General features: G+C 42.2%; 1 protein-coding gene across 1 annotated transcript in view; it reads right to left on the bottom strand.

Moving 5' to 3' along the window:
• SPARCL1 (SPARC like 1) overlaps positions 1 to 17,091 on the bottom strand; it is a 33,748-nt gene extending 16,657 nt beyond the window's left edge. The window contains exons 1-2 of the mRNA XM_069485522.1: positions 16,742 to 17,091; positions 214 to 278 (exon numbers count right to left, since the gene is read on the bottom strand). Of these exons, the coding sequence (XP_069341623.1) occupies positions 214 to 267 (54 nt within the window). The 5' untranslated portion in view covers positions 268 to 278; positions 16,742 to 17,091. The remainder of the gene's footprint in view (positions 1 to 213; positions 279 to 16,741) is intronic.
• Positions 17,092 to 27,206: the final 10,115 nt, after the last annotated feature.

The raw sequence follows: 27,206 nt of genomic DNA, 5'->3' as shown, positions 1-27,206 counted from the left end.
GAAACTGATAGTTCTGAAAAAAGTTTTTTTAAAAACTATATTAGATCGATTTTTTTCTAGTTATCCATTCATTGCTTGGGCAAAAAAGAATATAATTAAAATACAAAAGAGAATTTCAAACCACTAATAAGAAAATTTTTTTTTTTAAATGGAGGATTTCTAAACTAAATGTCAGGGGGAGAGAGATTTGACAACAGAAGAAAGGAAATTTACCGGGATTGCAGCTACCGTTCCCAAGATGGAGAGGAAAAAAAGCACAGTCTTCATGCTTTCTAGACCTGTGAACCAAGAAAATAATCGGTGGTAGGTAAAAGTTTCCTTATGAAAGATTCAAAGATAATCTTAGCCAATGCTGAGCTCAGTCTTGTCCTTTGTATTCGAGGCTAATTGCTATCTTTGTGGACTAACATGTCTGAAAAGACAGATTAATGACAGTTCTTACTCAATTGTGTCCCTGTGAAAATGACCCCTTGATTTCTTGGACCATCTGTGTTCAGCAAAATCTACCTCCGTTTAGGGCTGTGCGTAAAAGCTCTATGGAGATCTCAGGTCTCAAGATTTGTGAGTATTTGTAATGAAGATGAAAGGCATGAAATGAAGTAATATGGTGTGTCAGGTTTGGGTAAAACAAACGGCCTCCTTCATGGTAGAGAAAAATACTCATTCAATGAAGAGTTTTAGTAATAGAACATGGCACTGCCACGGAGTCATGGGCTAGAGGATGTCAATGTTCACCTAACCATTGACGCCCTCCCTTGGCAACCTGTGATTTGGGGGGGTTGCTGTGGATAGGTTTGGTTTGGTAGGCACTGTATGTTTCAAACCAGTATTTTAAAATCCAGAGGTTTCATGTAAAAATTAAAATGAAAGGATATAAATACTCACAACTCATCACTTCATAATGATTTTACTATTATCTACTCTCTTGAGGTTATTTATACCCGTTATATCTGTAGGTGGAGATACTATATCATGTGTGTGACTCTTCTCAATTCTGTTCAATAATGTCATATTGTTAGCCCAGAACCAGTCACGGTGGGAAACTCACACCATGAAAAGCATCAAATTCTATCCATCCCTCCTCAAACCAGCTGTTAAACACTTACCAGCACACCCCTGGATTATTTCTAATACATAACTAAAGGAAAAATACATACAACTCAATGACCGATTATAACAGATATTGTGGGACTATGAGAAGGAAGAGTCTTGAGTGATCACATTTCTAATTTGAATAACTGGGTGAATGATGGTGTTAATCACCAAGATGAGGGATTACAGGAGGAAGATCTAGTTTTAGAAGAAAGGTAATCGATTAGTTTTGGGCTTCTTGAATTTGAGTAGAGATATCTAGTAGATACTTGGGTGAATAGGTCTGGAGGTGAGCTTAGAGTTGGACCTCCAGATATAGTTTGGGTGCTATTGGCATGAGAAGCTGCCATGCACGGAGTGGAGGAAGGGCTGGAGCCAGAACCCTAGTGAGGGAGGATCATTAGGTTCCATCATAGGGTGGGAAGAGCTGAAGATACAAACAATGAGAGAAAGGAAATTCACATAAGAAAAAGGAAGTGTTAAATATCACAGACAGTTCAAAGCAAACGAGGCCAGGAAATTATCCACTGTCTTTGGAAATACGGAGGTTATCAGTGGGAGCAGTTTGTTGTAGAGGTGTCAGTGGAAGGCAGGCTGCGGTGATTGGAGAGTGAGATTTTTGTTTGTTTTGTTTGTCACTCTGTCACTCTGGGTAGAGTGCAGTGGCATCATCATAGCTCACAGCAATCTCAAACTCCTGGGCTCAAGCCATCCTCCTGCCTCAGCCTCCTAAGTAGCTGGGACTACAGGTGCGCACCACTATGCCCAACTAATTTTTCTATTTTTAGTAGAGGTGGGGGTCTCGCTCTAGCTCAGGCTGGTCTCGAACTCCTGAACTCAAGTGATCCTCCTGCCTTGGCCTCCCAGAGTGCTAGAATTACAGATGTGAGCCACCATGCCCAGCTTAGTGATTGGAGAGTGAATAGGTGGTCATGGGGACAGTGAGTGTAGACCACTCTTTAAAAAAGATTGGCTTTGAAAGGAAGGAGGGTAAGATGGTAGCTGAAGAAGAATGTGCAGTAACAGGAAATTTTTATTTGTATTCAAATGTGGTCATCCAAGCATTTTCTATGTTTTAGGGAAAGGAGAAGTAAAGAACAAGAAATTGAAGAACATATTTACTATTCTTTGCTATTTTTCCCATTTAGTTTACTCGTGAAAAACAAATTCACCTGTGCTATAGTCCATACATTTAAATCCTAGTTTTTTATATGTATCCAGTGCATACTTGGAAGATAAGAATATTCCTGAATTAATGTCTTTCTACTCTCAGGTAAGAGATATTTTTGCTTTGGTCTTAACCCAAAGGAGCTGCTGAACGGCTAAGAATCCTGGCATAGCTGTAGGGAAGACGTTCTAAGGGATAGAACAAGTATAGGGTTTTCCGTATAACCTCAGATGGCCAGTTCTGCAGGCTTTTTGAGAGCCCAAGATTTCTTGCATGGTCCCTGATTATTACTGAATCCCGGGGTGAAATGATTTTTTAGGAGTTTATTTCCATTGTGAAATTGAAAACAAAATTTAAAGGCAGAATATGGTCATGCCATTTAGAATGATCTAAGCAGGAAACCACCTCAAGTTTCATTGATAAAGAAGATGCCCATGTTATATTTTTGAAGGACCTTGTGAGAAATTCCAACATCTAGACTTTAAACAGCCCTGAGTTCTTCTGCTGTGTTCCATTTGGTCCTTCAGACCAGGCTGTGGACATTTTTGTCTTACTGAGATAATTGTGTTTGCTGCACATTGATCAAAATAATTTCATGGCCTTTAGATTCTTATTTTAAGAACTGAACAAATGTGCTGATTTGTATAAATAAGACAGAATGGAGAACTTTCCTAGGAAATGAAAGATATTTTGAAAATGACTGTCATATTGAAGACTCAGGGAGGCTTAATGAGCTGATGCTTGCAAAGTACTTTGAAAATCAAAACCATGATGTCCTTGCTAAGTATGATGAATACCATTTATTCTTGGATAAGCAAAAAGTCATTTATTTTGAGACATTCCAATTTGGTATACACTGGCTACAAAATGCAGACTATTTTGCCGAAAGAGAATATAAAACTCTAGGTGAAAAATGCAGAAATGAAACACATTTTTGAATGCGTACTTATTATTCTTGAAGGCTTAAATATGCAGTACTGATGTGAAATTAGATAGATGCTTTTTTTGCCCAAATGTCTGAGCTTATTCAAAGGCAGCAGCACAGTTTAAAGAACGCTTGGTGTGGAATTGGAAGATCTAAGTTCCGGACTTGAACTGCCTTTTACCAGGCAAGAGACTTTGGTCAAGTCGCTGGTTTCTTCCTCTGCCAAATAGGAAAAATAATAGTACCTTTCTCGTTTATCTTCTAGAGTTGTTTTGAGACTCATGTGATCATATAGTTATTTGGTAATTTCACCAACTGTAAAAATTAAATGAAAGATGTTATCATTTCTTTGAAACACTCATAAAGCAGAAGATGGCTTAATAACCCCAATAATTAATAATTCACAGAGACTTTAATTCATCCCTTTACTTAGAGTCCTTAAGTTCTTTCTTTCTTTCCTCATCTCAATGTTGCTTTTCATGGATTTAGAGAAGTTAAAGATGAGGGATTGTGGAGAACCTTTCCTTCTGTTAGGAACAGGATGTCTTTTTGTTTTAATTATTCTTAATTTATTTATTTTGTTGGAGTGTCTCATTACCCAACTTTCAGGAGAACTTCATCTGGAATTTTAAAAGGTGACAGCTAGACTGCATTTCATAGATATGGCCTTTCTGGGGAAATCCTGTATTTGGAATTTCAAATGCTTCAAGTTTTTCTATTGGCTGGGCCACGTGCCAATCAAACAAACATCCAGATGAGTCATCTAGCAGGGTAGAAATAGGTCTCCCGTTAGGAACAAAACACGCACAAATGTCAACTCTGTTCTAACTCCCATGGGTAGCTGTCTTGAGATAATTTCTTATATTTCTCATTTAATATGTAAATGCGGTAAAGATGGCTGTAAATTCTTTGCTATTCCTCCCATTGAGAGGTGGAGTCTAATTCTCCTCTCCTTGAATCTGGCCTGGCTTTAGTGCCTCACCTGACCAGTTGGTTGAGGAAGAAGTGATGTTCTAGGACTTCTGAGGCTGGGTCATAAGAAGACGAGGAGATTTTACCTGGATTTCTTGGAAAACTCATTTTGGGAGTCCCGAGACACTTGGTAAGAGACCGCCATGCCACAGAAGACACTGTTCAACAGTCCCTGCCAATCTTAGCTTTGCGTCTGTCCTTGCAAATGCACAGGACACGTGAGCGGAACCATCTTGGGCACCCCAGACCAGCTCACCTGCCAGCTGGGTACCTCCGAGTGACCTGCTCAAATTCCTGTCCCACAAAATCTCGAGACATTATGAAACAATTGTTGTTTTAAGTCACTAAGTTTGTAAGCAGCAATATGTCCTTGGAATAAACATTAAATATTTTCATGGGGAACAGCACTCAAGTATATTCTTTAGTATCAGAATCAATTATGTTCATCAAAGTATTATCTTACTGAAAAAGTGCATTTTTAATTGATGATTTAATAGTAGCTAATACAATGGCTTATATATTTTTGGGGGATTTTTACTATATGCCAGGTGCTGAGCTGCTTAGCTTTACCTATATACCACCTGTGTGTTCCCACCTGTGACCTCACCTCTGCTGCATAGAAGTTTCCATCCAGGGAGAGCTCCCTGAACATCTCTCTTCGCCACTGTGCCCAGGCATGAATGAGGAACATGGAAGCCAAAGGACACACACACAAATGGCTTTCAGGGACATTCTCAAAGATCTACTTCTCCCTTGCTCAGTAGAAATTAGTACATTCCTCCTCTTCTCTAATGTGTCATTGAGGGATTACTTTAATTATATTTAGCGAATCCACACAGGCTTATCTGAGGCAGGCTCGTGTGACAGCCGCCTGTCCACACCTCCTCATCATGCCTTTCAGAGTTGCTCATCTTATCCTACCACTCACTGATCTCACTGTGTCGCAGCCCAGAACTCCATACGGGCTGGGAGAAAAGAACACGTTCTCTCTTCTTTTCCTCAGACATTTGCAAGCCCCTCAGAGAGTCTCTGCTGCTCCCTGCCCCGCGGTGTTGTGGGAAAAATCATTTTGGCCATATTTGTTTTTCTTTGCTCAAGTCCTACTATAAAATCTGTCCTTTTATTTTCTCCTCCACGAATGCAAGATTTGCTCATATTCACATTTATCTGCCCCCCCCCCACCTTTTTGCATATTCTTTGGGGTACAGACATATGAGCATCACCAGAGTGGATGTACCGCAAAACTACGAGGCTTAAGTTTTAGGGTCCCTCACTCGCACCATGCAAAGTCCTGTACCTGATTTCAACTTTACAAAAAGTTGATTTCTCTTTACAAAAGAAGGTCCCACAGATTTGTGTAAATTCCTGGCTTCACAAAGCCTGAATCCACTCCTAAGTATGGCTTACCTGGGGACCTGTGGCATTTGTGATGTTGTAGGACTTAATAATACCTGAATAATTTGCTTCATGCTGTGAATAGCATGACAAGTCACCATTTTTAAGTCTAGACCCTGAAATGATCAGATAAATCAATCCTATTGTTTTTCTGCCTTTAGCTCTTCTCTTTACCTCTTAATTTATTTTCTTCTCCACCTCCCTGGAATTTCTCTCCCCTGAATGCCTGGTTCCTGGCTTTCTCCTTTGACTGCTCTTATTTCAATTTCCCTTATTAGTTAAACTCTACCAGTATAGTATGAAACCTCTTTGGACCCAGTGGAAATTGTCTCTCTTTTGTTAATAGAGTAAGCCAGTTGTTAAATTCCGCTAGTTGGGAGAGGAATTGCAAGGGCTTTCAGCTCTGTGAATGGACCAAGAATTATTCATTGTGGGTAGTTCTCTTCCAGGAATAAGAAAAACAGCAAAGGATACCCAAGAAGAGTTCCAAGTAGCCTCATTCTCATGGTTTTGGGAACCTCTGGGGAATAATGGTGTGCTTTAACGAGTATTTAGCTCTTGTTTCCCACTCAGGAAAGCACTCTGTCCAAACAGAGGTCCCTTCAGGGTTCAGCACATGGCCCAGGCTTCTCACGTACCTTGGTGAGGGCCAAGACATTTAATAGGGGAAACAGTTGCTTGTCCCAGCGGTGCAACCTTACTCATTACCTGCCTTCTCTCAAAGAAGCAGACACGATAAACCCTAATGGATTTTATGGCTGGAGTCTGAGGAGTTCTTTGCAAATAGGGTGAAAACCCAAAGCTTATTTATGCCTTCAAAGGGAAAGGTCTAGAAAGATTCCCTGAAGCTAGGAAAAGACACAGCTTATCCACAGCTGTAAATTCTTCCTCTCCCACCCAGGGAAGAGATCTTCCCCCCTGACTGTCTAAACCCCTTCCCTTTGCTTTTCCACATGCCCTCTTCATCCACGCTCCCCTTCTCCACCCTGCCTGCTGTCCAGGACCTATCTGGGGTATGGACAGCTTCTCCTGCCCAGTGGTTTCTGCTGGGGTCAGCCAGTGGGGAGTACCATGAGGAGGAATTTAACGGAAGGAGGAAAGTAGGGCTGGGGAATATATTTCTCAGTTCCCTGCAGGTGTCTGTGTCCCTCTCCTGAAGGTCACAGCGCCTCTTGGTGACCCTGTCACTTCGCATTTCCTGTCTGGGTTCAGAAAATATTCCCTCCTCTCACACGTACAAGCTCAGCTCTTACCAGTCTGTTCCACAATCTCTGTGGCTTCTCTATCCCCTCCCCACACCTTGGTAAATCACTCTTTAATTACACTCTCCTCAAATTCCCAAATTTGAGTTTCCTGCCTGGATCCATCATTTCTTTGCCAAGCCCTTGACCAATACGACCCTTGATTTAAGATTTAGAATTCACGAGTTTTAATATTTTCAGATCCCCTGTCAACAAAGCTGCCTCCTACTCCCAGAACTGCCCCGAGTTAAGCTTTTCTAGAGTTGCCTTAGCTGGAGCACATTTCATCATCATCATCATCATCTTCTTCTTCTTCTTCTTTTTTTTTTTTTTTTCAACAGAGCTCAGCAGTCCTCATCTTTGGAGAAAGTCAGAAGCTACAAAATATTTAAATGTGATCAGTACCCAATAAAGACGATTTCGTTGATAGAATGACAAGATTTGAAGATGCTATAGAATGGAAGAGCTTAAGAAAGAAATATGGGCAACTAACGTGGGAAGCATTTGGTGTTGGAAAGTGGCCTTTTTCGCTGTACAGTGTTCTTCCTTTTCTCTTTCCCTACAGTCTCTAGAGAGTTAGGACACCGGGTTTAATCTGGGGCCTTGGGAAGTAATTAGTCCTGTTTTCCCCTTCTGTTCCAGTCCTTTCTACATCAAAGGAAGCCCAGCTTGCTAGCTCAGTCGATGTTTTCCAAGAAAACACTGTTTTTGGGTGTTTAGTCCCAGAACACATAGAAATTTACTTAATCAAGAGTAGTCTAATTAGCTAAATTGAAACAAAGTTGTATTTTGGGTGAATAATACTGTACAAGGGAATCTGTTGTTAATTTTTTTGGACAATTACTAGTTCCGGCTGCACAGCACTAAAATGTCCACCCCACATTCAAGAACGAGGCTACGGGTCCCTAGAGTGGTTAGCTCTGTTCTCAAGATGCCAGGAAGCAGTAAGGCCAGCCAGCCACCACCAGGCAGGGTCACACCTTACTGTGGCCCCCATCCAAACACACAGGATTGGAGAAAAATAAAACAACAAAGAAGCAAACAGACTAAGCATGGGCTGGAATTTTGTGTGTGGGAAAGAAAAGAAGTTAATAATATCCAGATCTCAGGCTATTGTAACCTTCCACCGGCAAGTCCCCAACCTTTTTGGCACCAGGGACCGGTTTCATGGAAGACAATTTTTCCATGGATGGGGGGTGGTTAGGATGATTCAAGCACATTACATTTATTGTGCAGTCAAACCTCTCTGCTAATGATGATCTGTATTTGCAGCTGCTCCCCAGCACTAGCATCCCTATCTCAGCTGCACCTCAGATCAGCAGCTGCATTAGATTCTCATAAGGAGCCAAACTAGATCCTTTGCATGTGCAGTTTACAGTATGGTTCGTGCTCCTATGAGAATCTAATGCAGCCGCTGATCTGACAGGAGGCGGAGCTTCTGCTGTGATGCGGGTGATGGGGAGCGGCTGTAAACACAGACGAAGCTTCGCTCGCTCACCTGCTGCTCACCTCCTGCTGTGTGGCTGGTTTCTAATAGGCCACGGACCAGTACCACAGTTGGGAACCGCAGCCTTACGCACTCCAAGCAAGAATATTTTTCAAATCATAAAAATAAATTTTGCTTTTGAAATGAATGACTTTAAATTGTTTTCTGAACACAAGAAGACATCAATCAGCTGTTTTTATCCATGCGTGAGTTGATGTTGGTACTCGTCTTCCCCTACTTTTATGCCTATCTAAAAGCTACTGAATACAGAATCACTGTGAGTACCAAGGTTTAAACCAAACATCGTCCTAGTTTAAAACAAAAGCTTCTAGTATTTTCCTCTCTCCATATTTTAGGAAATAATTGAAAAGTTTTTCTAGAAAGAGATTAACTTGTGCCCCCCTTTGAAGTTCTTAAAACCTACTGTTAGTTGGAGTTGGGGATCAGGGAAGAAAAAGAGAGGAAAAGAAGACATTTGGGTTCAGCATTTGTGTTTTGCTTCTTGTGAATTCCAACAGATTATTGCATTGATTTAGAGAGAGTTAGCTCAGAGTTGTTTGGTGCCCAATAACAGGTTGGGAGAATCCACTGAATTAATGGCTTGAGAGCTGAAAATGATTCCAATGAGTTAAGAGAGCATGAACATTCAACCAAACATGGCGTATTGAAACAAGTTATAGGTTTTTATTGACTTATAATTAAGGTGAATTCTTCTGATTTTTGTAATCTCAGGATACCTTTCCACTGGGTCCCTAGCACATAGATGATTAGGTAACTCAAGTTGAATCTAAAAATGCTTTGCTTTCAGAGCTGTTTGCTCATTTTTTCTTTATAAGCTGCAAATCTGTATTTTATATACATTTGGTGGAGTAGAGTGATTATGCAGTAGTGATAGAGTTTTGAACAGAATGTCCTTAGTAATTTTATTATTTCAGTAGTTATAGACATGCGCCAGGTACTTATAAGATATGTATTTCCATAAATTACTATTTTGAGAATTGTCTCTATTTATCTCCATTAGGTTTTAGGAATTCAGGGGGACCCTCCTCCAAATAGCACCGCAGTGTCTACAGGTTGGCTGAAAGGCTGACACATAGCATTAAAGATGTCAGGAGCACATGACAGGAGGATATTGGCCTAAATAACTCACTACCTTTTTTCTTGTTTAACATGGCATTCCAAGTGCAATATGCAAAGTCATCTTGCTGGAAAAAAAAAAGTGTATATGGAGGGAGCAGGTGTTGGCTCAAAATTTGCTTCATCTAACTAAGGGATCTTAGAGAAAATTCCCAAAACTCCTGACATCAGATATGAAAATATTTTTTCCTTTTCGTTGAGTGGGGAGGAGTAGGAGATTGTGACCTCTGTTCTTAAGCAAGGCAAGCCAAGGTCATGGCGACCTTTCTGCACAGTTGCCTAAGAGAGAAGACAGAACACAGGCCTGTCCCCTGCTTGAAGCCCTTTGTTTAGCTTTGCCCCCACCACCCGTATTAAAAGGATTGGTTTTCACCATGGGAGAGGTTGTAATGAGATTTCACCATGAAAGGAAGTTGGAATTAGATTCCTCCACAGCTCCACAAGCTCTGTCCCTGGAGAAGCGAGCAAGGGGCTTTGAATACCCTCTCCTCTAGCTGGAAACGTAGCCCAGCCAAGCACGCAGAGATTGGCCAGAAAGGCTCGGATGAAATGGGCTATGCCTGTGTCAACCAGCCCCAAGCTCTGATGCAGCGAGGCCAGCTCGGACCTCCAAGACCAGCGCCTGGTCCCTCAGGGCGAGGGCAGAAGCTGTGCACGTCATAGCTAGAGGTGGCGTGGGTATTGCATTTGGTAGAGAACATAGGACAGTCCTCTGAATGGAACCCACTGACTCATCTCTGTCTTTTCATCCTGAAGTTTGTATTTCCTAGAGAAGGGGAGGGTATCTACAATTTGGCACACCCTAAAACTTCACTCTCCATCTAGATTTAGTAGTGAACTGACACAAACAACCAGAATGTATTTTGGGTACTGTGGTTCATTTTGCGTTCCTTTTTTTTTTTTTTTTTGTAATGGGTTCCATTTCAGTTTCTATAGTACTTTCTAGAAATTTAGATTAGTGTAAGGTTAGATCAAAGTAGATATATGCATTTGATTTCTTTTCAGTGCCTATAGCTTTTTGAGAACATTCATGTAAATTTAAAATGATAAATTTTGATTTTGAAGTTCTGCCTGTTGCCTCGTCATTTGAATCTAGTTAGCATAACCATCTGTCTCCACTGGGCACTTTTTACATTCTTGTATTTCTTTTCTCTCTCTATCTCCCTTTGCTTTCCTTTTTTCTCAAGCCCCAACAAGCTGCCTAAACACTGAATGGTGTGAACACAGTCATCCATAGCTCCGAAAGGAGGAATCGAACTCCTCTTTTATTTTGGCCATGTCGATGACTCCTTGGAAATTTTAACGTTGGCAGCTACTGGTTCAAGGCTTTCTAATTGAATGTTCCTCTATGGCCTTGACTTCCCCAGGTAGCTGAACCCTCCCTCCAATTGTTGGCTCCTTCTCTGGCAGCCTAAAGAAAACTTGCAAAACCTCCTTCTTCCCTTTTAGACCAAGGGAAACTTATTTTAGTGTTTTTGGGTTTCAAGGCGGATGATGACTACTTGATCTGTTTATCTCTTTTTGTCCAAAGTGAAACGAACTGAGAAAGACATACCGCGTACCCTAGAAAAATGAGAGGTTTGTGCTGACTGTTTTCCCTGTTACTTTCTTTTTCTTATTACTGTTGGTGTATCATTTCCTGGAGTAGGTACATCCCCACTTCCAAATAAGGCCAGGTATCTTCTGTTGAATTTGCTTATATCAGAGGAAGCCTGTAGGCTGCTATTTTTAGCGATTAGAATAACTATGAAAAAATTCCCTTTCTGGGAAATGTAATAAACAAAGTGATTATTACAGGTACTTCATAATGAGATTTGAACAGAACATTCTCCCTCACCTCGTCTTTGCATGATACTCAAAGGCTTTGTTCTGAGAGGGCACATCTCTTAGTCATATTTTGGCTAACATATACGTGCTATTACCTGATTCAGAGTCCACACTGATGCTTTAGGGATTTTAAAGTATTAATGAGTCTCTGGGGAGAGCTTCTCTGGCTTGGCGTTACAGTCATCTGAAGGATGAAAAAGAGGCTCTGCTATTTTGAGTTCTCTGCTGAGTCACCGTCTGACATCAAGATGTCCTAGCCCCGTGAGTGTATATGATATTCTCAGACTCAGTGACACAGACTTTTCTCAGTCTGTGACCTTCGGCTGCCAGACGTCCTTCCTCACTGACCCTACCAGCATGTGGGTCCGAGCTAGGGATAGACACAGTTCATGCCTGCGGGGGCTCGGGGACTAACCAGAATTCCACATTCTAGTGCTTCTCCAGTCTCTTATACTAAGGGCCACTGTCTCCATTTCTTCCTTTTGAGCAACAGGGCACCATTTAAGAAAACAACCATAAACCATCCCAGGCAAAGCTTATTTTTGTTCTTAGGAAGGTCACCTTGGCAGCATGGATGAAAAAAGAGATAAAGATATTTAAAACAGATTTAGTCATTATTCCCGAGGTATGACTTCATTATCATAAGTGTTGGAATTATACAGTTTTAGAAAACCACACTTAAAGATTCAGGTGGTTTTACATAAGCCCTTTAAAGAGCAGTGGAAACAGCAATATAGTAAGTAATTAATATGTGGAGAGCATCAGCCCGGGCTGAGGACTTATGCCTGGGGCTTAAATCTGTGGCATCAGCAAATTTTTCAAAATTGTGTTATAAGCAACTTGCATAAGGATTGACGATGTGCTCAGTATTAGATAATTACAGAGTGGACCCAGGGAACACACACATGGCGTTAAAGATGCATGTGAAGAGTTCTAACAAAACTGTTGCGTGAAATTTAAAAAAAAGAAAAAAGTCAGTTTTACAAGTTTACAATATTGAAAGTAAAAATGACATTTTAATTGTGTAAGTATAGCCATAGATTAAATATCCTGAGTATACATTACATTATCCATTTGTACACTTAGGTTGGCCAAAATCTTTGGCTGGGGATCTTTTCATTAGAAAAATAAAGATGGCTTTGTATTCCAAGCCATCTATGTTTGGGCATATGCAGTTTTTTCATATTTCATATTCAAATCATGTGATAATTTGATTAATGACCATCTCCCTAACTACACGGTAAGCTCCACAAGAACACAGCCCCTCTATAGTTTTGCTTCCTGCTGAATATCTGGCATTTTGAATGGTATAGACCGAATACATGAGTTGCTTGAAACGTAAGATAAAAATATGGCTTATCTATATAATTGCATGACCTGGAAAATGCTGGAGAAACTGAAACAGAAACTTTAATAAAGGTATTTTAATGAAAGATATGATGTTTTAATACTTTCGCCCTAGTGTTAATCAAGATGAGAGGTCTTTTTACTCTTTATATGTGCAAAGAATCATAATTATTTCTTTTTTTCTCCTTAGACATTCAGTGGTTCACGTTTATGAAATGATATTTCTGAAGCCTCTATTCGTTGGAATTTACTCACTGGGAGATTCCAAGTTCAAAAAGGCCATTCCTATCAGTTTTATGTCTAACCAAGAAAAAAAAGCTATAATAATAGCTACTACTTATGGAGCACTTACACTCATCGTCTTAGCTAATCAAACAATGATCTTAAGAATTCGCTGTTAATCCTCATGTCACAAGTGGGGGAAACTGAGGCCCTCAAGTTTAGCAGCCAACCTTTACCACGGGTTGTTCATTAGACACTGTAATAAATGCCTCATTTGGTACCCATGACAATGTTGTGACTGTCACAGATGAGAAGACAGAGGCACAGAGTGGATAAGGTTAAAGAAACCAGAAAGTAGGAGTCTCAGGATTGGGGTCCAGGCAGCCTGCCCCAGAATCCTCCCAGGTCACCGCTGCGCTGGGGCACATGGTGACGATGGGGGGAGGCAGTGGGGACTTGGAGGATGGGTTTATGGCGGGGTGTGCGGCATGCACTATCAAGTGAGGCCAATTCTATTTCTCTTCTTTTGCGTTCCCAGTTTCCCCCTGTGTTCCATAGTAAAGTGGCCACTGTTTTAGAGCCCTTGTTCATTTTTTAAAAATACCTATTCACTCAGTCTTTAAAGGAAACATTTAGCTACTGCAATTGGTGTACCTAAATTGGTTGCATAATAGGAAGGAAACAAGCCAGGACTGGAGACTTCATTTCTAAAGAAGGATTTTTTTTAAAGCAGACTAAGAGTTATTTCCCAGAGCAGGCCATGAAGCAGGAGTTTCTCTAGACCCTTTCATTGCTATGACGACAGGCTGCTGCTCCAGGCAGCCAGAAAAAGCAGCTGACATTTCAATGCGAGGAACATGGGGAGAGGTTTACAAAAACAAAAAAACAAAGACAAAAAAACAACAACAAAAAAACTCTTTCGTTTGGATTTCAGTTAGAGAAGAAAAAAACACCCCCTAGAGCAAGTCAAAAGCCCTATTCTTGCCTTTAGAAAGTACAAGAAAGACAAAATGTTGGGGGCCTTCTTCCCTGTCCAAGTGGGTCAATAAAACAGGATCCACTGCAAAGCAGCACTTCTCCCCCTGAGTGATGGCGAGCTGAAACACAGCCCTCTCTTGGGTTCCATTTGACTCGGCCATTAAGAAGATACTAATTGATGAAGCAGTAAAGAGCCTTCCCTGCCCCCAGAGGGAAAGGGTAGTGTCAGATTTATTTGGACATTTCTTTGGATTTCCAACAAGACAATTCGAAGAATCTTTCCTTCTTGATCCCCCAACGTTACTACCAGAAAAATCATGAATGTACGTTCACCGAGGCCTCACTGATAGATGAGATTTCTTCTAAGCAATGAGTAAAATTTCCTGTGTGTCTAGCACTCTGCCGGGTCCTATACGTGGCATTTAATAAACCTCTCATTTGATTCCCACAGCAACCCCATTTGTAGGTATTACGATCGCCATGTTGCTTCACAGATGGGTAAACTGAGTCCCGGACGTATGAAGTGACTGCCCGGGCTCACAAAGCTTGTAGGAGGCAGAGTCGGATTCCAGCCCAGGGGCGCTAAACTCTGAACCCAAGTTCTGTCCACTCTGCTGTGCTGACTCTGAGGCGCAGACCTGACATTGACATTTTATTATAGAGCAACATGTGTAAGTACAAGGAAGAAACCAAGGGGGAAAATCTGTTGTCAATTCCCTTTCTATGGAGTTTCAGTAGGGACCTATAGGTAGGCCAGTACTTTCGTATTAGCCATGATTAACTGATTGCTTTAATGTACCAAGCATAGCAGTTTTCTTCCCTTAACTCTTATAATAAATCTCTCAGGTAGCTCCTAATTTTATGATCCCATTTCCACAAATGAAAAGACTCAGGCACAAAGAGGTTAAGTTGTTTGCCCAAAGTCACAGAGCTATTCAGTGGTAAAGCTTGAATATAAACCAGGTCTACACTGTCATATATAAACCAGTTCTATATGGTCAGATATAAACCAGAGCCCATGGCCTTCTTCACTTTATTAGACTGTCTCTCTACCTTTGGAGTAACTAGTCGAGACCACACAGTCTGTTTTCCAGAGTTCTGTCCATTTTTTGATGCCTAAGACAAAAGCCAGGCTAGCCTCAGGTGGCACTCCTATCACAAGCTCAGAAGATGCCCTGTGAACCATGTAAGAACCAGATCCTGGCCTGGTTGGGCATGTCTTGGGCAGCCAGGCCTTCCGGAGAAATTCTCCTGGATGTATGGGGGTCTCCCCCACTGAAGATCCTTCCAGAGTGATATGTGAGGGCTAAGTACAGCTCAAGTCTTTTAGCAAGTTATTTATGTTCTACTTGATGGAAAAATGTTCTTAACGTGTTCCGGACATTGGAATAAACTTAACTAAAATAGCAATGTTCAGATCAACTGAGTAAAAATACCAGTCAAGAGGAAATGAAATGAATCATGTTCTGGAGTTGTCCAGATACATCACTATTCATTTCATTTCTGTCATCGCTATTTAATATTTTTACTTAGTTGTTAAGTGAAATGGCACCATGAGAGGCTACTGGGAATTAAATCCCAAAGGACTTGGGAAAGAAACCCCAGAACGCTAACTGCTCGATGGCTGTACAAAAATTCTCTGGAAGAAGAAGGCAAGATTCCTGAATAACACGTACATACGCTTTTCCAAAATGTGGAAAGCAGCATTAGTTGATTGGATGATAAGTGAATGAAATAGACTGCTCTGCTTTGCTAGATCTTGTTGAATGCACAGAAATATAAACTTAAATCTTTCCAAAGAGGGGTGTCTTTTTTTTTTTTAAATCATAGTTAACCATAGTCATAACCACCAAGGTTTAACCAAGTAAACTGTGAACTGAAAAAAAACTGGTATCCATGAGAAAAGGGAGAACTGAAAAAAAAAAAAAGATTTCTGCTGAGTTGGACTGAGTGAACATTTCTATTCAGTGTGCTTAGGCTCTGGGCCAGAGGAGAGCTCAGATACAATGCCAAGGTGACATATTTAACCTCTGCAGATTAAAGGCAGTGCAAAAGAGATACTCTTTCTGCAGTACCTCCTGGTGTACGGTTTCCACAGTGTGGATCTGTAGTTGAAAGTGTGGTTTTCTCCTGATGGGTAACCTTTAATACCTGGGAGAAATGAATAAGCACGGCTTGCATTATTGTTTTATTTTAGAAGAGAGAGTCAGAAATGATGGTACCTTATGAGTTATCGTAATCTCTTTCGCTCTTTAAGTCCCCTCCCCTTTGCTTTTCTAAGGAAAGCATCATCAAGAATTAGAGAAATTTTATATCTGTGTGTGCATCTTAGCAATACTAGTAGGAGGCGAGACACAATTCGTTCTAAAGCTATAAAAGGGAGTCAGGAAAGGGATAACAAACAATCACACTAACTCAGAAATAATCAAATAAGAATATGCTATCAGAGAGATTTTCCTGCCTTTTGGAAAAGCTAAAGATTCCATTTCTACATTACTATTAGGTACAGACTGGGACTATAGAAGTAAAGAACTTTCGATAATATAAACATGGAAAATAGATTATTTTATTTGAAAGTTGTTTTTTTAAAACTACTTTCTTTATGGTTTATTTTATACTTTAGTGAAGTATTTCTACAAAACACATTTCAGGATTTGGGCTTCACCAAGATCTGAGTGCTGCTCGGGCTAACAACAGTTCTGTATTTCTGTCTTGGGTCTTCACTAAAACCATCATCATTTATTAGTCCTTGCTATTTCATCTTGGAGGAAAAAAGGAAACACGAATACAAACGGTAAAATTCCCCATGAAGTAGCTTTTCTGCAAATCACACAAAAAGTTGATCATTCTGTATTATTTAGGCAAAAATATTAGACAGCTTTATCAGCTCATGCAAATCAGTTTAACAAATGCAATCAGGCAATACAGTGAAGTTATTAAAATTTATTTACCTTCAGGTAAGTGGCTGGATCCCGAGCCGGGGCGGAAAATTGAAGTTGAATCCCCTCTTTGCACACAGCCAGGAAATAAAAGTTTGACAAATACCCAAGAGAAAACTCTCTAAATCCCTTTCCTGGTGAGCTCTGCTTCTTTGCCCAGAAGCACATTCAAGCCTAGTGGAGTTGAAATTCTGCTGCTCTGTCAACTAACTAGTCAGGGTCTGAAGTGACAGACGAGAATTTGGAGGTTGGCACCGGGGAGTGTTTCAGGCTGCAGATTCCTGGATTTCCCTCGCAGGCCGGCTTCTCTCTGAGGGCACGAGGAGCCTCGCAGCCAGTGCAAAGCAAAAGGGAAGGAGCTAGTGCTGCCGACGCAGATGGGGTTAACAGTCCTCCCCTCAAGCTCTTGTTCTCAGAGGCTTATACTTGGCCAGGACACGAGCACTTGGCTCTGCGTGCATTTTTTTTTTTTTTTTTTTTTTTTTTTTTGCTTTTTCAAACAACTCTGAAAGGTTTTATAAGCAGCATCCCCTTTTTTTGGGATTTTTATTTTAAGACTTTGAAAAGAAACTCCATGCTGTTGTTTCTTCCTAAATAAAGGACATGGTGGGGGGGGGGTAGGGGTTAAAGAAGGGAAGAAGAGTAACAGCAGCAGATGCATTTTTACATGGCTCGATTGGAGATTGTTCTCGCAAAGACTAGTCTGAATTTTAATAACAGGGTACTTCAGATAGATTGACCTTCTTTGAATGCGTTCAGAAATTTACATGTGTAGGGACCATCATCACTCCTTAGATTGCAGATCATTTGGATGCCCGTTCAGAAATGTTGCCATTTAGGGAGTGTTTTCCCCCCAAACACAGCTCCCCACTGTACCCCCATTGTTAGAAGGATGGGTCCAGAAGGAGGAGTTTTCCTGCGAAATAGACCGGAGGGATGCACTTATTTTTGACTTGGTGTTCTGGTTATTTTTATATGTGTCTAATCTCTTTTGCTGCGACTTCCACATTTATTGCACATTTATTATGTGTCAGACACCGTGCTAGCAGCTTTGCGTGTGTTATATCGGTTGATCCTCACGAGTCTGTCTGACATAAGTTTCACCGTGTCCCCATTTGAAGGGCAATGTCATCTCACGGTTAAGTCTGCAGGACTTGAGGCTGAGCAGCTTGGGTTTGCATCCTGGCTTCACTGCTTCCCAACTGTGTGACCTGGGACAAGTGACATAATCTCTCTAAGCTTCAGCGTCCCTACCTGTAAGATGGGGATGCGAATATGGAAACGATAATAGTTTCTGTCTCGGGTGGTTGTTGTGAGTTTTAAGTAAGTTAATATAAGTAAACTGCATAGAACACCCCCTGCCACCTAGTAGGCACTCGGTCACGGTTTGTGCCAGAGGAAACCAAAGCTTAGGAAAGCTGGGTGGTTCTTCTAGGGCCTCCAGCTGGAACTTGTAGAGTGGGTTTTAAAGCAGCTACCGTGAGCAAGTTGGAAGCTTTTTTTTTTTTTTTTTTTTTTTTGAGACAGAGTCTCACTCTGTTGCCCAGGCTAGGGTGCCGTGGCGTCAGCCTAGCTCACAGCAACCTCAAACTCCTGGGCTCAAGCGATCCTCCTTCCTTAGCCTCCCGAGTAGCTGGGATTACGGGCATGCACCACCATGCCCCACTAATTTTTTTTCTATATATATTTTTAGCTGTCCAGATAATTTCTTTCTATTTTTAGTAGAGACGGGGCGGGGTGGGGGGTGGGTTTCACTCTTGCTCAGGCTGGTCTCAAACTCCTGACCTTGAGCAATCCTCCTGCCTCGGCCTCCCAGAGTGCTAGGATTACAGGCGTGAGCCACCACGCCCGGCCAAGTTGTCAGCTCTTTGAAGGTAGGGCTATGACCTTCTATGTTCCCCAGGTGCCTAGCATGTTGTAAATGCTCCATTAACATTCGATGTGTGGTTGTCATTTAATTTAATTTCGATTTTCTAAATGCATGCCAGTCTGGCCAAAAGCAAAACACACCCATAAAAAACACAACACAACAAAAATAAACAAAACCCCCACAGAGTTCAAAGCAAATATGCCTTCCGCCAGATCTCTCAAAGCACTTTAGAAACATTTGCCCTATTTATTTTCAGAATGCCGCGAGAGAAAGGTAACAAGAATTATCTCTGTTTTGCAGCTGGGAAATTTGGGAGCCGAGGAAACTGGGCAATTTGCCTAGGAACCGAAAACAAGTCATGGTGCAGCTGGGACCATCTCGCATCTCCGTAATCGGGATTACTTGCTCCAAACTGCCTTTCCAGGGAGAGGCTGGAAGGATGTGAGGTCGTTTTGCCTCAGACAATGGGATGTTTTTTTCTTAGCCAAGGTCTAGGATGTGAGCGGGCTCCTCAGAGGAAGGCTGAAGGGGTGGGCTGTGTCTGACTGTGTTTCCCCTCACCTCTGTGCACAGCTGGTCTTAGAAGTGTGGGAGACACAGACACCATTTCTCCAGGTCTCCTGAGGGGCATGAGAATTGGGGGACTCTTGCAGCGTAGGTAGGAAAAGCATTTCTGAGCATTTGGGTCTAATTGGCTAAAGGAAATTTTGTAGGGGACCCAAAATATTGACTTCTTCTTCAAACCCGCATTCTCCATTTATCTGAGATGGCTTTATGAGATTTGACTTCAGGTAGCTGCAGCAATTCATGGAGAAAGTTTTAGCGACAGTGTTCTGGAAAAAAGATTTGACCGACTAAAAATTTTTTTCCTCCTATTGAAATGAATATTTTGTGTTTCTATGAAATGATAAAAATAAAATTTCTTATGGGAATCTGTGTTAACATAAAAAATAATTTGGTTAAAGCAAACTGGATTCATCCCTTAAAGGTAAATATACACCCAGAGAGTTCATTTGGAGGTGGCGAAGCTTGAGAATTTTGACTCTCAGTTTTATAGGATGTCTGGTTAATTTATAACATGATTTAAAGGGCCCACTGTATTTCTTATAACAAGATAGAAAAAGGAATTAAAAAAGAAATAAAAGGTCCTTGAAGGTTCAATGTCATTTTTGAGTATGGCTTTATTTTGGGAATGTTCATTGGCAGATATCCAAACTCTTATTGTTTCTGAAGCTGTCATTTCTAAAACAGTTTACAGCTCAGAAAGCTGAAGACATTAAACCTACAATCCCCACCTAACAGATGGAGCTATAGATCAGATTTAGAAAAACTTATGCAATGTCCACATGCGATGGTAGAACTTTGACAAAGAGCTTATCACGTGACCGTCCATGAGCTAACCCACATGACATCAGCGTCGGTCAGAGGACCTGACAAATGCCAGCATCTAGTTGGAGTCATTTTTTTTTTTTAACCTTTCAGTGTGAGGATTCTATTTGAGAATGTAGTGAAGGCTACAAGCTCCTACAACCCTTCTATGAACCCCAATTCCCCCCCTCACTAAGTGGTTCTATAATGTCAAGACCCCCTAATTCAGGAGAAGGACCAGAGAACACATTCATCAGTGCTTAAGCACATCATGAGCCTCTTTGTCCTACATAGCTCCAGTCTCTGGGTGATAGGAGTGACATATCACAGTTCCTGCCTAGTAGGAGTCTCAGAGACAAGGCATACGCTCAGTGTCAGACGGTGGCGTGATTCCTTGGAGCAGTGGAGAGCCCCAGGTGGGAGGTGAGTATGGGTGTGGGAGGGCTACAGTGACAACACAACGTCTATGATGATCTTGGCCAGGACCTGGCCTGTAGGACCCTCTTCCTTGCTTACACAATGTATCAGTTTGCTAGAGCTGCTGTAACAAAACACCACGGACGGGGTGGCTCAAACAACAGAGGTTTACATTCTCACAGTTCCAGAGGCTGGAGGTCCAAGATCAAGGTGTCGGCAGGTTTTGTTTCCCCCGAGGGCCTCTCTCCTGGGCTTGCAGACGGCCGCCTTCCTGTGTCCTCGCGTGGTCTTTCCCCTGTGCACTGCGCTTCTGGTGTCTCTGCCTCCTCTTACGAAGACAGCAGTCCTGTTGGACTAGGGCCTTACCCTATGACCTCATTTAACCTTAATTACCTCTTTAAAGGCCCCATCTCCAAATAGAGTCATCTTGGGGGTTGGGGCTTCATCATGTGAATTTTGGGGGGAGACAATTCAGTCCATAGCACTCCATTATGGTTCCCCCCACCTCCCCATTATGTTTTTTAGATCTTGATATTTAGGTTTCACTTCCGGGACTCATTTTCAGGTCTCAGTTGTGGCTGAGTTACGGACCTCTCTGCCTGTACAACCTCCCTCAGCTCCCAGCTACCATCATATCCTGGCCCTGAGCTCTCTCAGGTCTCTCAGCTGCCTCGGTGGGCAACACACTGGGTCAGTTTCTGACCGTGGGCTCTTGCAGGAGTTTAGCCATCCTCTCCCAGCCCAGCCCTGCTGTGGCCTTAGTCATACCCTCTATTAGGTCTTAGGCAGAGACTTGACACACAGAAAGCAGTTAACAAGAGTAGTGGCTGGGCGCGGTGGCTCACGCCTGTAATCCTAGCACTCTGGGAGGCCGAGGTGGACGGATCGTTTGAGCTCAGGAGTTCAAAACCAGCCTGAGCAAGAGCGAGATCCCGTCTCTACTAAAAAATAGAAAGAAATTATCTGGACAACTAAAAATATATGGAAAAAATTAGCCGGGCATGGTGGCGCATGCCTGTAGTCCCAGCTACTCGGGAGGCTGAGGCAGAAGGATCCATTGAGCCCAGGAGTTTGGGGTTACTGTGCTTAAGGCTGATGCCAGGGCACTCTAGCCCAGGCAACAGAGTGAGAGTCTGTCTCAGAAACAAACAAAAAAACCAAAAAAAAAAAAAAAAAAACCACAAAAACCAAGAGAGTAGCAAAATGTGCACAATATTTTGCTAAATACAATGTGGCTAATGTAATTAATTGTGGTTTTTTTCTAATAATAGCCTTTGAAGCAAAAGAAGTGAAAATAAAAGAAGAAAAGTAGGTTGGTTTAAGAGTAGGTGGATTTTAGATGTCAGGCTAAGCAGTTTGGCTTTTATTCACTAAATAAAAGGGAGGTCTGGGAGATTTTCCTAGGGAAGGTCAGGAGGTGGCGGAAGTGTTTATCAGGACAGGTTATGCTGTCGTAACAAACAATCCTAAAATATCAGGTACTTACAACAACAAAGTATTTTTCTCCCCCGTCATTCATCCAGATGTTTATTGCAGGTCTGCGGCAACTGCAATTCTGTCGCACGTCTTCAGTCTGGAATCCAGGCTGATGAAGCACTATCCCTGGCAGAAGAAAAGGAGCTATGGCAACGTATGCTTGGCTCTTAGAGCATCTTCCTGGGTGCGACATACATCGCTTCTGCCTGCATTTCATTGACCAAAGCAAGTCATTTGACGACACCTGACTTCAACATGATGGGGAGATATGTTCCTTCTACCTAGAGGAGGAACCACAGGCAAGAGATCCAGAAAATAGATTTTAATCAGGAATGGACGGATAGAAGATCTTGCTGGAAAAATGTATTAGGAAAAACGAAGATGATAGAAGGAGCAGGAGCAAAGTTTAAAAAAGGCGGGGGGGGATATAAGAGATAAGCGGGGAGAGAGAGGAAAGTAAGGTAAAAATAAGAGGCAACTCTGTAAAAGGTAGAAATAAACGATTGAGAGACCTGGGACAACAGAAATACAAGGGCTTAGACTAGCCCAGAGCAATACCAACCACGTGGCTCTGGACAGTTGTAAGAGGAGTGCGTTAGTTTACCGGGGCTGTCATTGCAAATTGCCACAAACTGGGGACCTTAAAACAAGAGAAATTTGTTTTCTTGACGTTCTAGAGGTTAAAAGTGTGCAATTAAGGTGGCAGCAGGCACACGCTCCTTCCTAATGCTCCAGGGAAGGGTATGTGCTTGCCTCTTCCTGCTGTCTGGTGGCTCCCAGAAACCCTTGCTGCTCCTTGGCTTCCGGCTGCGTCACACCAACCTGTGCTTCCGTCTTCGCGTGGCCTTTCCCCGTGTGCCTCCTCCGAATCTCACGTGTCCTCCTCTCTTCCTAGAAGGATACCAGTCATTGCATTTAAGGTCCACCCTAATCCCGTATGGCCTCATTTGAACTTGATCACGTCTGCAAAAAGCCTGCTTTCAAACAAGATCCTATTCACATGTACCAGGGGTTGAGGCTCGCACGGATGTTTTTAGGGGACATAATTCAACCCACTGCAGTCCACTCTCTAAGATGATAGAAGATTTATCTACGGTTCTTCTTATTTCTTCCCGAGTCCTTACCAGAATCTCCCTTAATGTCCTTATTTCTGCCAACAGTCTTTTCAAGGAAATCTAGGCTTTTAAAATCGTGTGTCTCAAAATTCTTCCAACCAGTACCATTATCTAATTTCAAAGCCACTTCGATATTCTTAGCAATTTGTTATATTCGTACCCCACTCTCAGTACCACAATCTGTATTAGTTTCTAAGGGCTGCCAAAGCAAGTTACTACAAACTGGTAGGTTTAAGACAACAGAAATTTGTTTTCTCAAAGTTCTGGAGGCTAGAACTCTAAAATCAAGGTGTAGGCCAGGCCATCATCCTCCCTCCAAGAGGCTCTAGGGAAGAATCCTTCCTTACCTCTTCCTAACTTTTGATGGCTCCCAGCAATCTGTGGTATTCCTCGGCTTGGAGCTGTGTCAGTCCACTCTAAGTCAGTATGACCTCATCTTAACTCCTGCAAAGACTGTTTTCAGATAAGGTCACGTTCCTAGGTCTCAGGGATTGAGACTAGAACACATCTTTTTGGGGAACACAATTCAACCACAACATGGTGGGTTGCAGGTTTGACCCTGTAAACTTCGGGTTGACCAAAGGAATGAGGAAAATATGATTAGTGGTAGATTTTGTAATGTCCCATAAAATAAAACAATTTTAGGAAAAATGTATAACACACTGTGTAAAAGCAGCAGGTGGTAACCTTATAGTATCCTTACAATATCAGGTTACCTTTTGCTGTTTGCCACAACATCCCTAGGTGAATGGGTAATGGAATAAGTTAAATTCAGTAAAAGAAATTCTGTGAGATGCTAACAAATGATAGTTTGGTTTTTATTCTTCAATGTTGTCATTAGCAGAACTCCAAACGTAATTTCTGTTTGCTATTACATTCTGATCTCTGTTCTCTGGGTTCGGTTTGAACTAGTTTTATCTACTACTGCATAAATTGGACTTATCTGAAGGATGAGTGGGGTGAGTCCGCCAGGAGCCAAGGACTTCTTGGGAGAGACTCATTCTAAGTGAACAGGAAGCGAGGCAGATAAGATTAGTTCAGCAATGTAGCCATTGGAGTGGCGGAGTAGTTTATTTCCCTTAGATTTGACCCCAGCTCAGCTCTCAATGGACTCAACTGCATCCAGGAAAGAGGAAACTCTGAGTTTAATGGAACAAGCCATTTTAATTGAATCTCTTAAAAACACCAGCACCTAAGCAGCCCTGTTTTCGCACCTATGTGAGTCGAAGTAACAAAAAGCACAGAAGATTGCATGTATGGAGGACTGTGGAGCACACAGAGCCACCGAGTGCTGGCATCTCGGTCATGCTCCAGCCATGGGCAACAGTGCATAGCGAAGACACTCGGGGTGATGGTGGCAGTGTGTCGTCTGGCAGTGCAGGGCTCAGCAGTGAGGTTGGTTGTGTCCCGCAGCGATAATGGTGCCCACTGGAGGTGATAGTGTTTGGCAAACACAGTGGAGCTCAGCAGGCAGGAAATGCTTGGGAAGAGGTGGCCCAAATACGGACCTCAGAACACGGCCAACCTCATGTAGCTGCCCAGGCAGAGGTATCGTCACAGGAGCCATGGCAAGAGATCACGAAATGGGAGATATCTTGTGCTAATTGAGAATCTGAGGACACATGAGAAATCTCTGAGGACATCCAGAAAATAATGATTACGTGTGTAACTCTGAGGTGGAGGGCTGAGTTTCAAAGAATGAAAGCTGGAAGTCAAAGAAGTGAGATTGCAGTGGCCTGAGGAAGGAAATATGATATTTTAATATGTACTTTTTCTTCTGGAATTACTTAAGATCATTCTTGGTTGAAGCAACGTCCACAGCTCCTTTTGTGTTGCCCAGTTCACAAAGATATTTTGCACCTAAGTGTGAGTAGATTTCCATTTAGTAGTTAAGAGTTCTCTGTCCGTTTTTTGTATTCCAGAACTCCTTCATCACCATAGCAAGAAATCTTGTTTTCTTTTCCTTTGAGAAATTTTAATCACTGTTGAAAGATTCCAAAGGAAACTAGACTGATGGTTACTTGGCTATGAACATGGACTGTCAAATTCATTGCCAAGGTGCTGGACGCATGTGTCTGAGTCCCAGCCCAAAGAGTTACAAATATCCAGTGCTTTGATTCAGAATTTGTAAATTCTGAATTGAAGGACGTTTGGAGTTGGAGTTCAGTACCTACTGATTTTTTTTGTCCCTCTTATGCATTGTGTTTACCTTCCTATCAGGTGCCAGACCATAAAAGGACATCAAAAAGGCCTGATGGGATCTTGCTAATCACTGATGCCATTGAATTTTCCCAGAAATAAATTCTACTACCTCTCAAGCTAAATCACTCCAATCAAGGCCTGTGAGAATGCAGTGTGTGGTCAACATCCTTCTCCCGGGAGAGAGTAGAGCAGAAAATTGATGGGCCAGAGAGATCTGAATTCAAGTTCCAACTCTGATGCTTCCTAGCTGTGTGACCTTGGGCAAGTTACTTAACCTCTCTGTGCCTCAGTTCCTCACCTGTCAGATGAGGATGGGTAATTGTTAAGAAAAGAAATGATGTTTGCATAGTGCTTTGCCCAGTGCATGACTAGCTTAGGGCTTAAGAAACGATCATGATGATGATGATGATGATGATGATGGAAGCCACCAATCAGGAGGCTGATTATCGTTGGAGATTGCATCATGGCGCCTTCTGTAGAACGCCTCCTCTTTTCACAGGCACTGCTAATGCACTCTGTAAGGAATGATGATTTTCAAGCATACGGGGGAAATAGATCCATTTAGTCAAGCTTTACGAACACAGCAGCTGCTCCCCTCAGTCCCTGGAGTCCTATACAGTCGTCTTTTCTCAGACAGAACCCTCATCGAGTCTGGGGGAAATTGGGTTGGCCGGGCACTAGCAACGTGAGCTACGTAGCTCCTCTTTGGTTCTGACCTCACCTTGGAATGGACACAGAGCCTAATTTATCCAGTCGCCTGGTGTTTGATCTCTTGTCCAAAGGAGGTGCAGCTGGACTTCCTCACACGTCTGTGTATCTGCCTTGCAGGACGCGTCTTGTTCACCAAGGCAGAAGTTTACACTCGGGCCTTCTCCCGGGTGAGGTCACTTTGCTGTGATTAGCCAAACGCCGCCCTTCTGCAAATGTGTCTGATGTTTTCTTGGCTGCAGCGTTAAGTTCCCAGAGCAAGATGTTTCAGACTGAGAAGTGCTGCTTGTGGAATGAGGCAATCCTGTTCTGGAAATCTGTTCCAGCGTTTCTGTTTTCTTCTTGGTTTTAAGCAACCGGATTTGTATTTCTCTTGGTGTTTCACTCGTGAGAGAGCGATGGGTTTGTTAGAGAGATTTTGCAGGTCTGGTTGTGCACGTCAGCGCGACAGCTGAGGCCTGGCCTCTAGCAAACGTTAGGAAAGCCAGATGAGGGCTGTTTAGAGCACACGTTGGCATTAACTGGCCGGCAGCCCAGCAGGAGGCAAAAATGATCCATCTGCACAATGCCTGTTCTCACTAGCCTAGCATTTCTCTAAAATTTCTTTTCATTATCACTCCCCGAAGGGGTTTTTTGAACTTTTTTTCCTAAATGTCCCCTCCCCTCATTAAATTTTGATACCACAGATAGATGGAATATCCATTCATGTACTCTATCTATATCTCGGTTTCAATACAAAAAGAACAGGATTCCAGCCACCCCCTAACCCATTTTGCCTTTTGACTGATGAGCCTCATCAACTGGCTGAAACCCATCTCATGCTTAAAAAATACACAATTCTCTGTGGTGCGATCAATTGGCAATCATCATCTACAGCTGGAGAAACTGAGTCATACATGTTTTTCTGTGGCATTCTACAATATCTATGACAGCACCTATCATTGCTCTACAAACTTGGAGAAAGCAACATGGCAGAATAACTTTTTTGAAACATTACAGTTTAGCTTTTCTGAGGAAATGCAGTCCAGATTTTATAATTATAATTTTTTTTTTTCCATCTTGTTCTTGTTAGCACTTCCCACGTTGCTGGCTCTAACGTGGGTCGGGATCAACGTTGGTTGAGATCCAGCCAAAATGCAGGACAAATATCTCGTGCACGTGCCCTGTTTCATTCGTATGATGACACCCCTGATAAAAGCCTCGATCGCTCCACATCTGACTGTTCATCCCTCTACCAGCTTTCGCTCAAAGGTTGAGCTTTTTAAACATTTGAGAACGTGGATCAATGAAGATGATACCGTCTATTGACCCTTGTTTGAAC

The sequence above is a fragment of the Eulemur rufifrons genome, chromosome 13, assembly GCF_041146395.1.
Source record: "Eulemur rufifrons isolate Redbay chromosome 13, OSU_ERuf_1, whole genome shotgun sequence".
NCBI classification, from domain to species: domain Eukaryota; kingdom Metazoa; phylum Chordata; class Mammalia; order Primates; family Lemuridae; genus Eulemur; species Eulemur rufifrons.
Note: the sequence above shows the minus strand (reverse complement) of the source record. Positions and strands in the feature narration are given on the sequence as shown.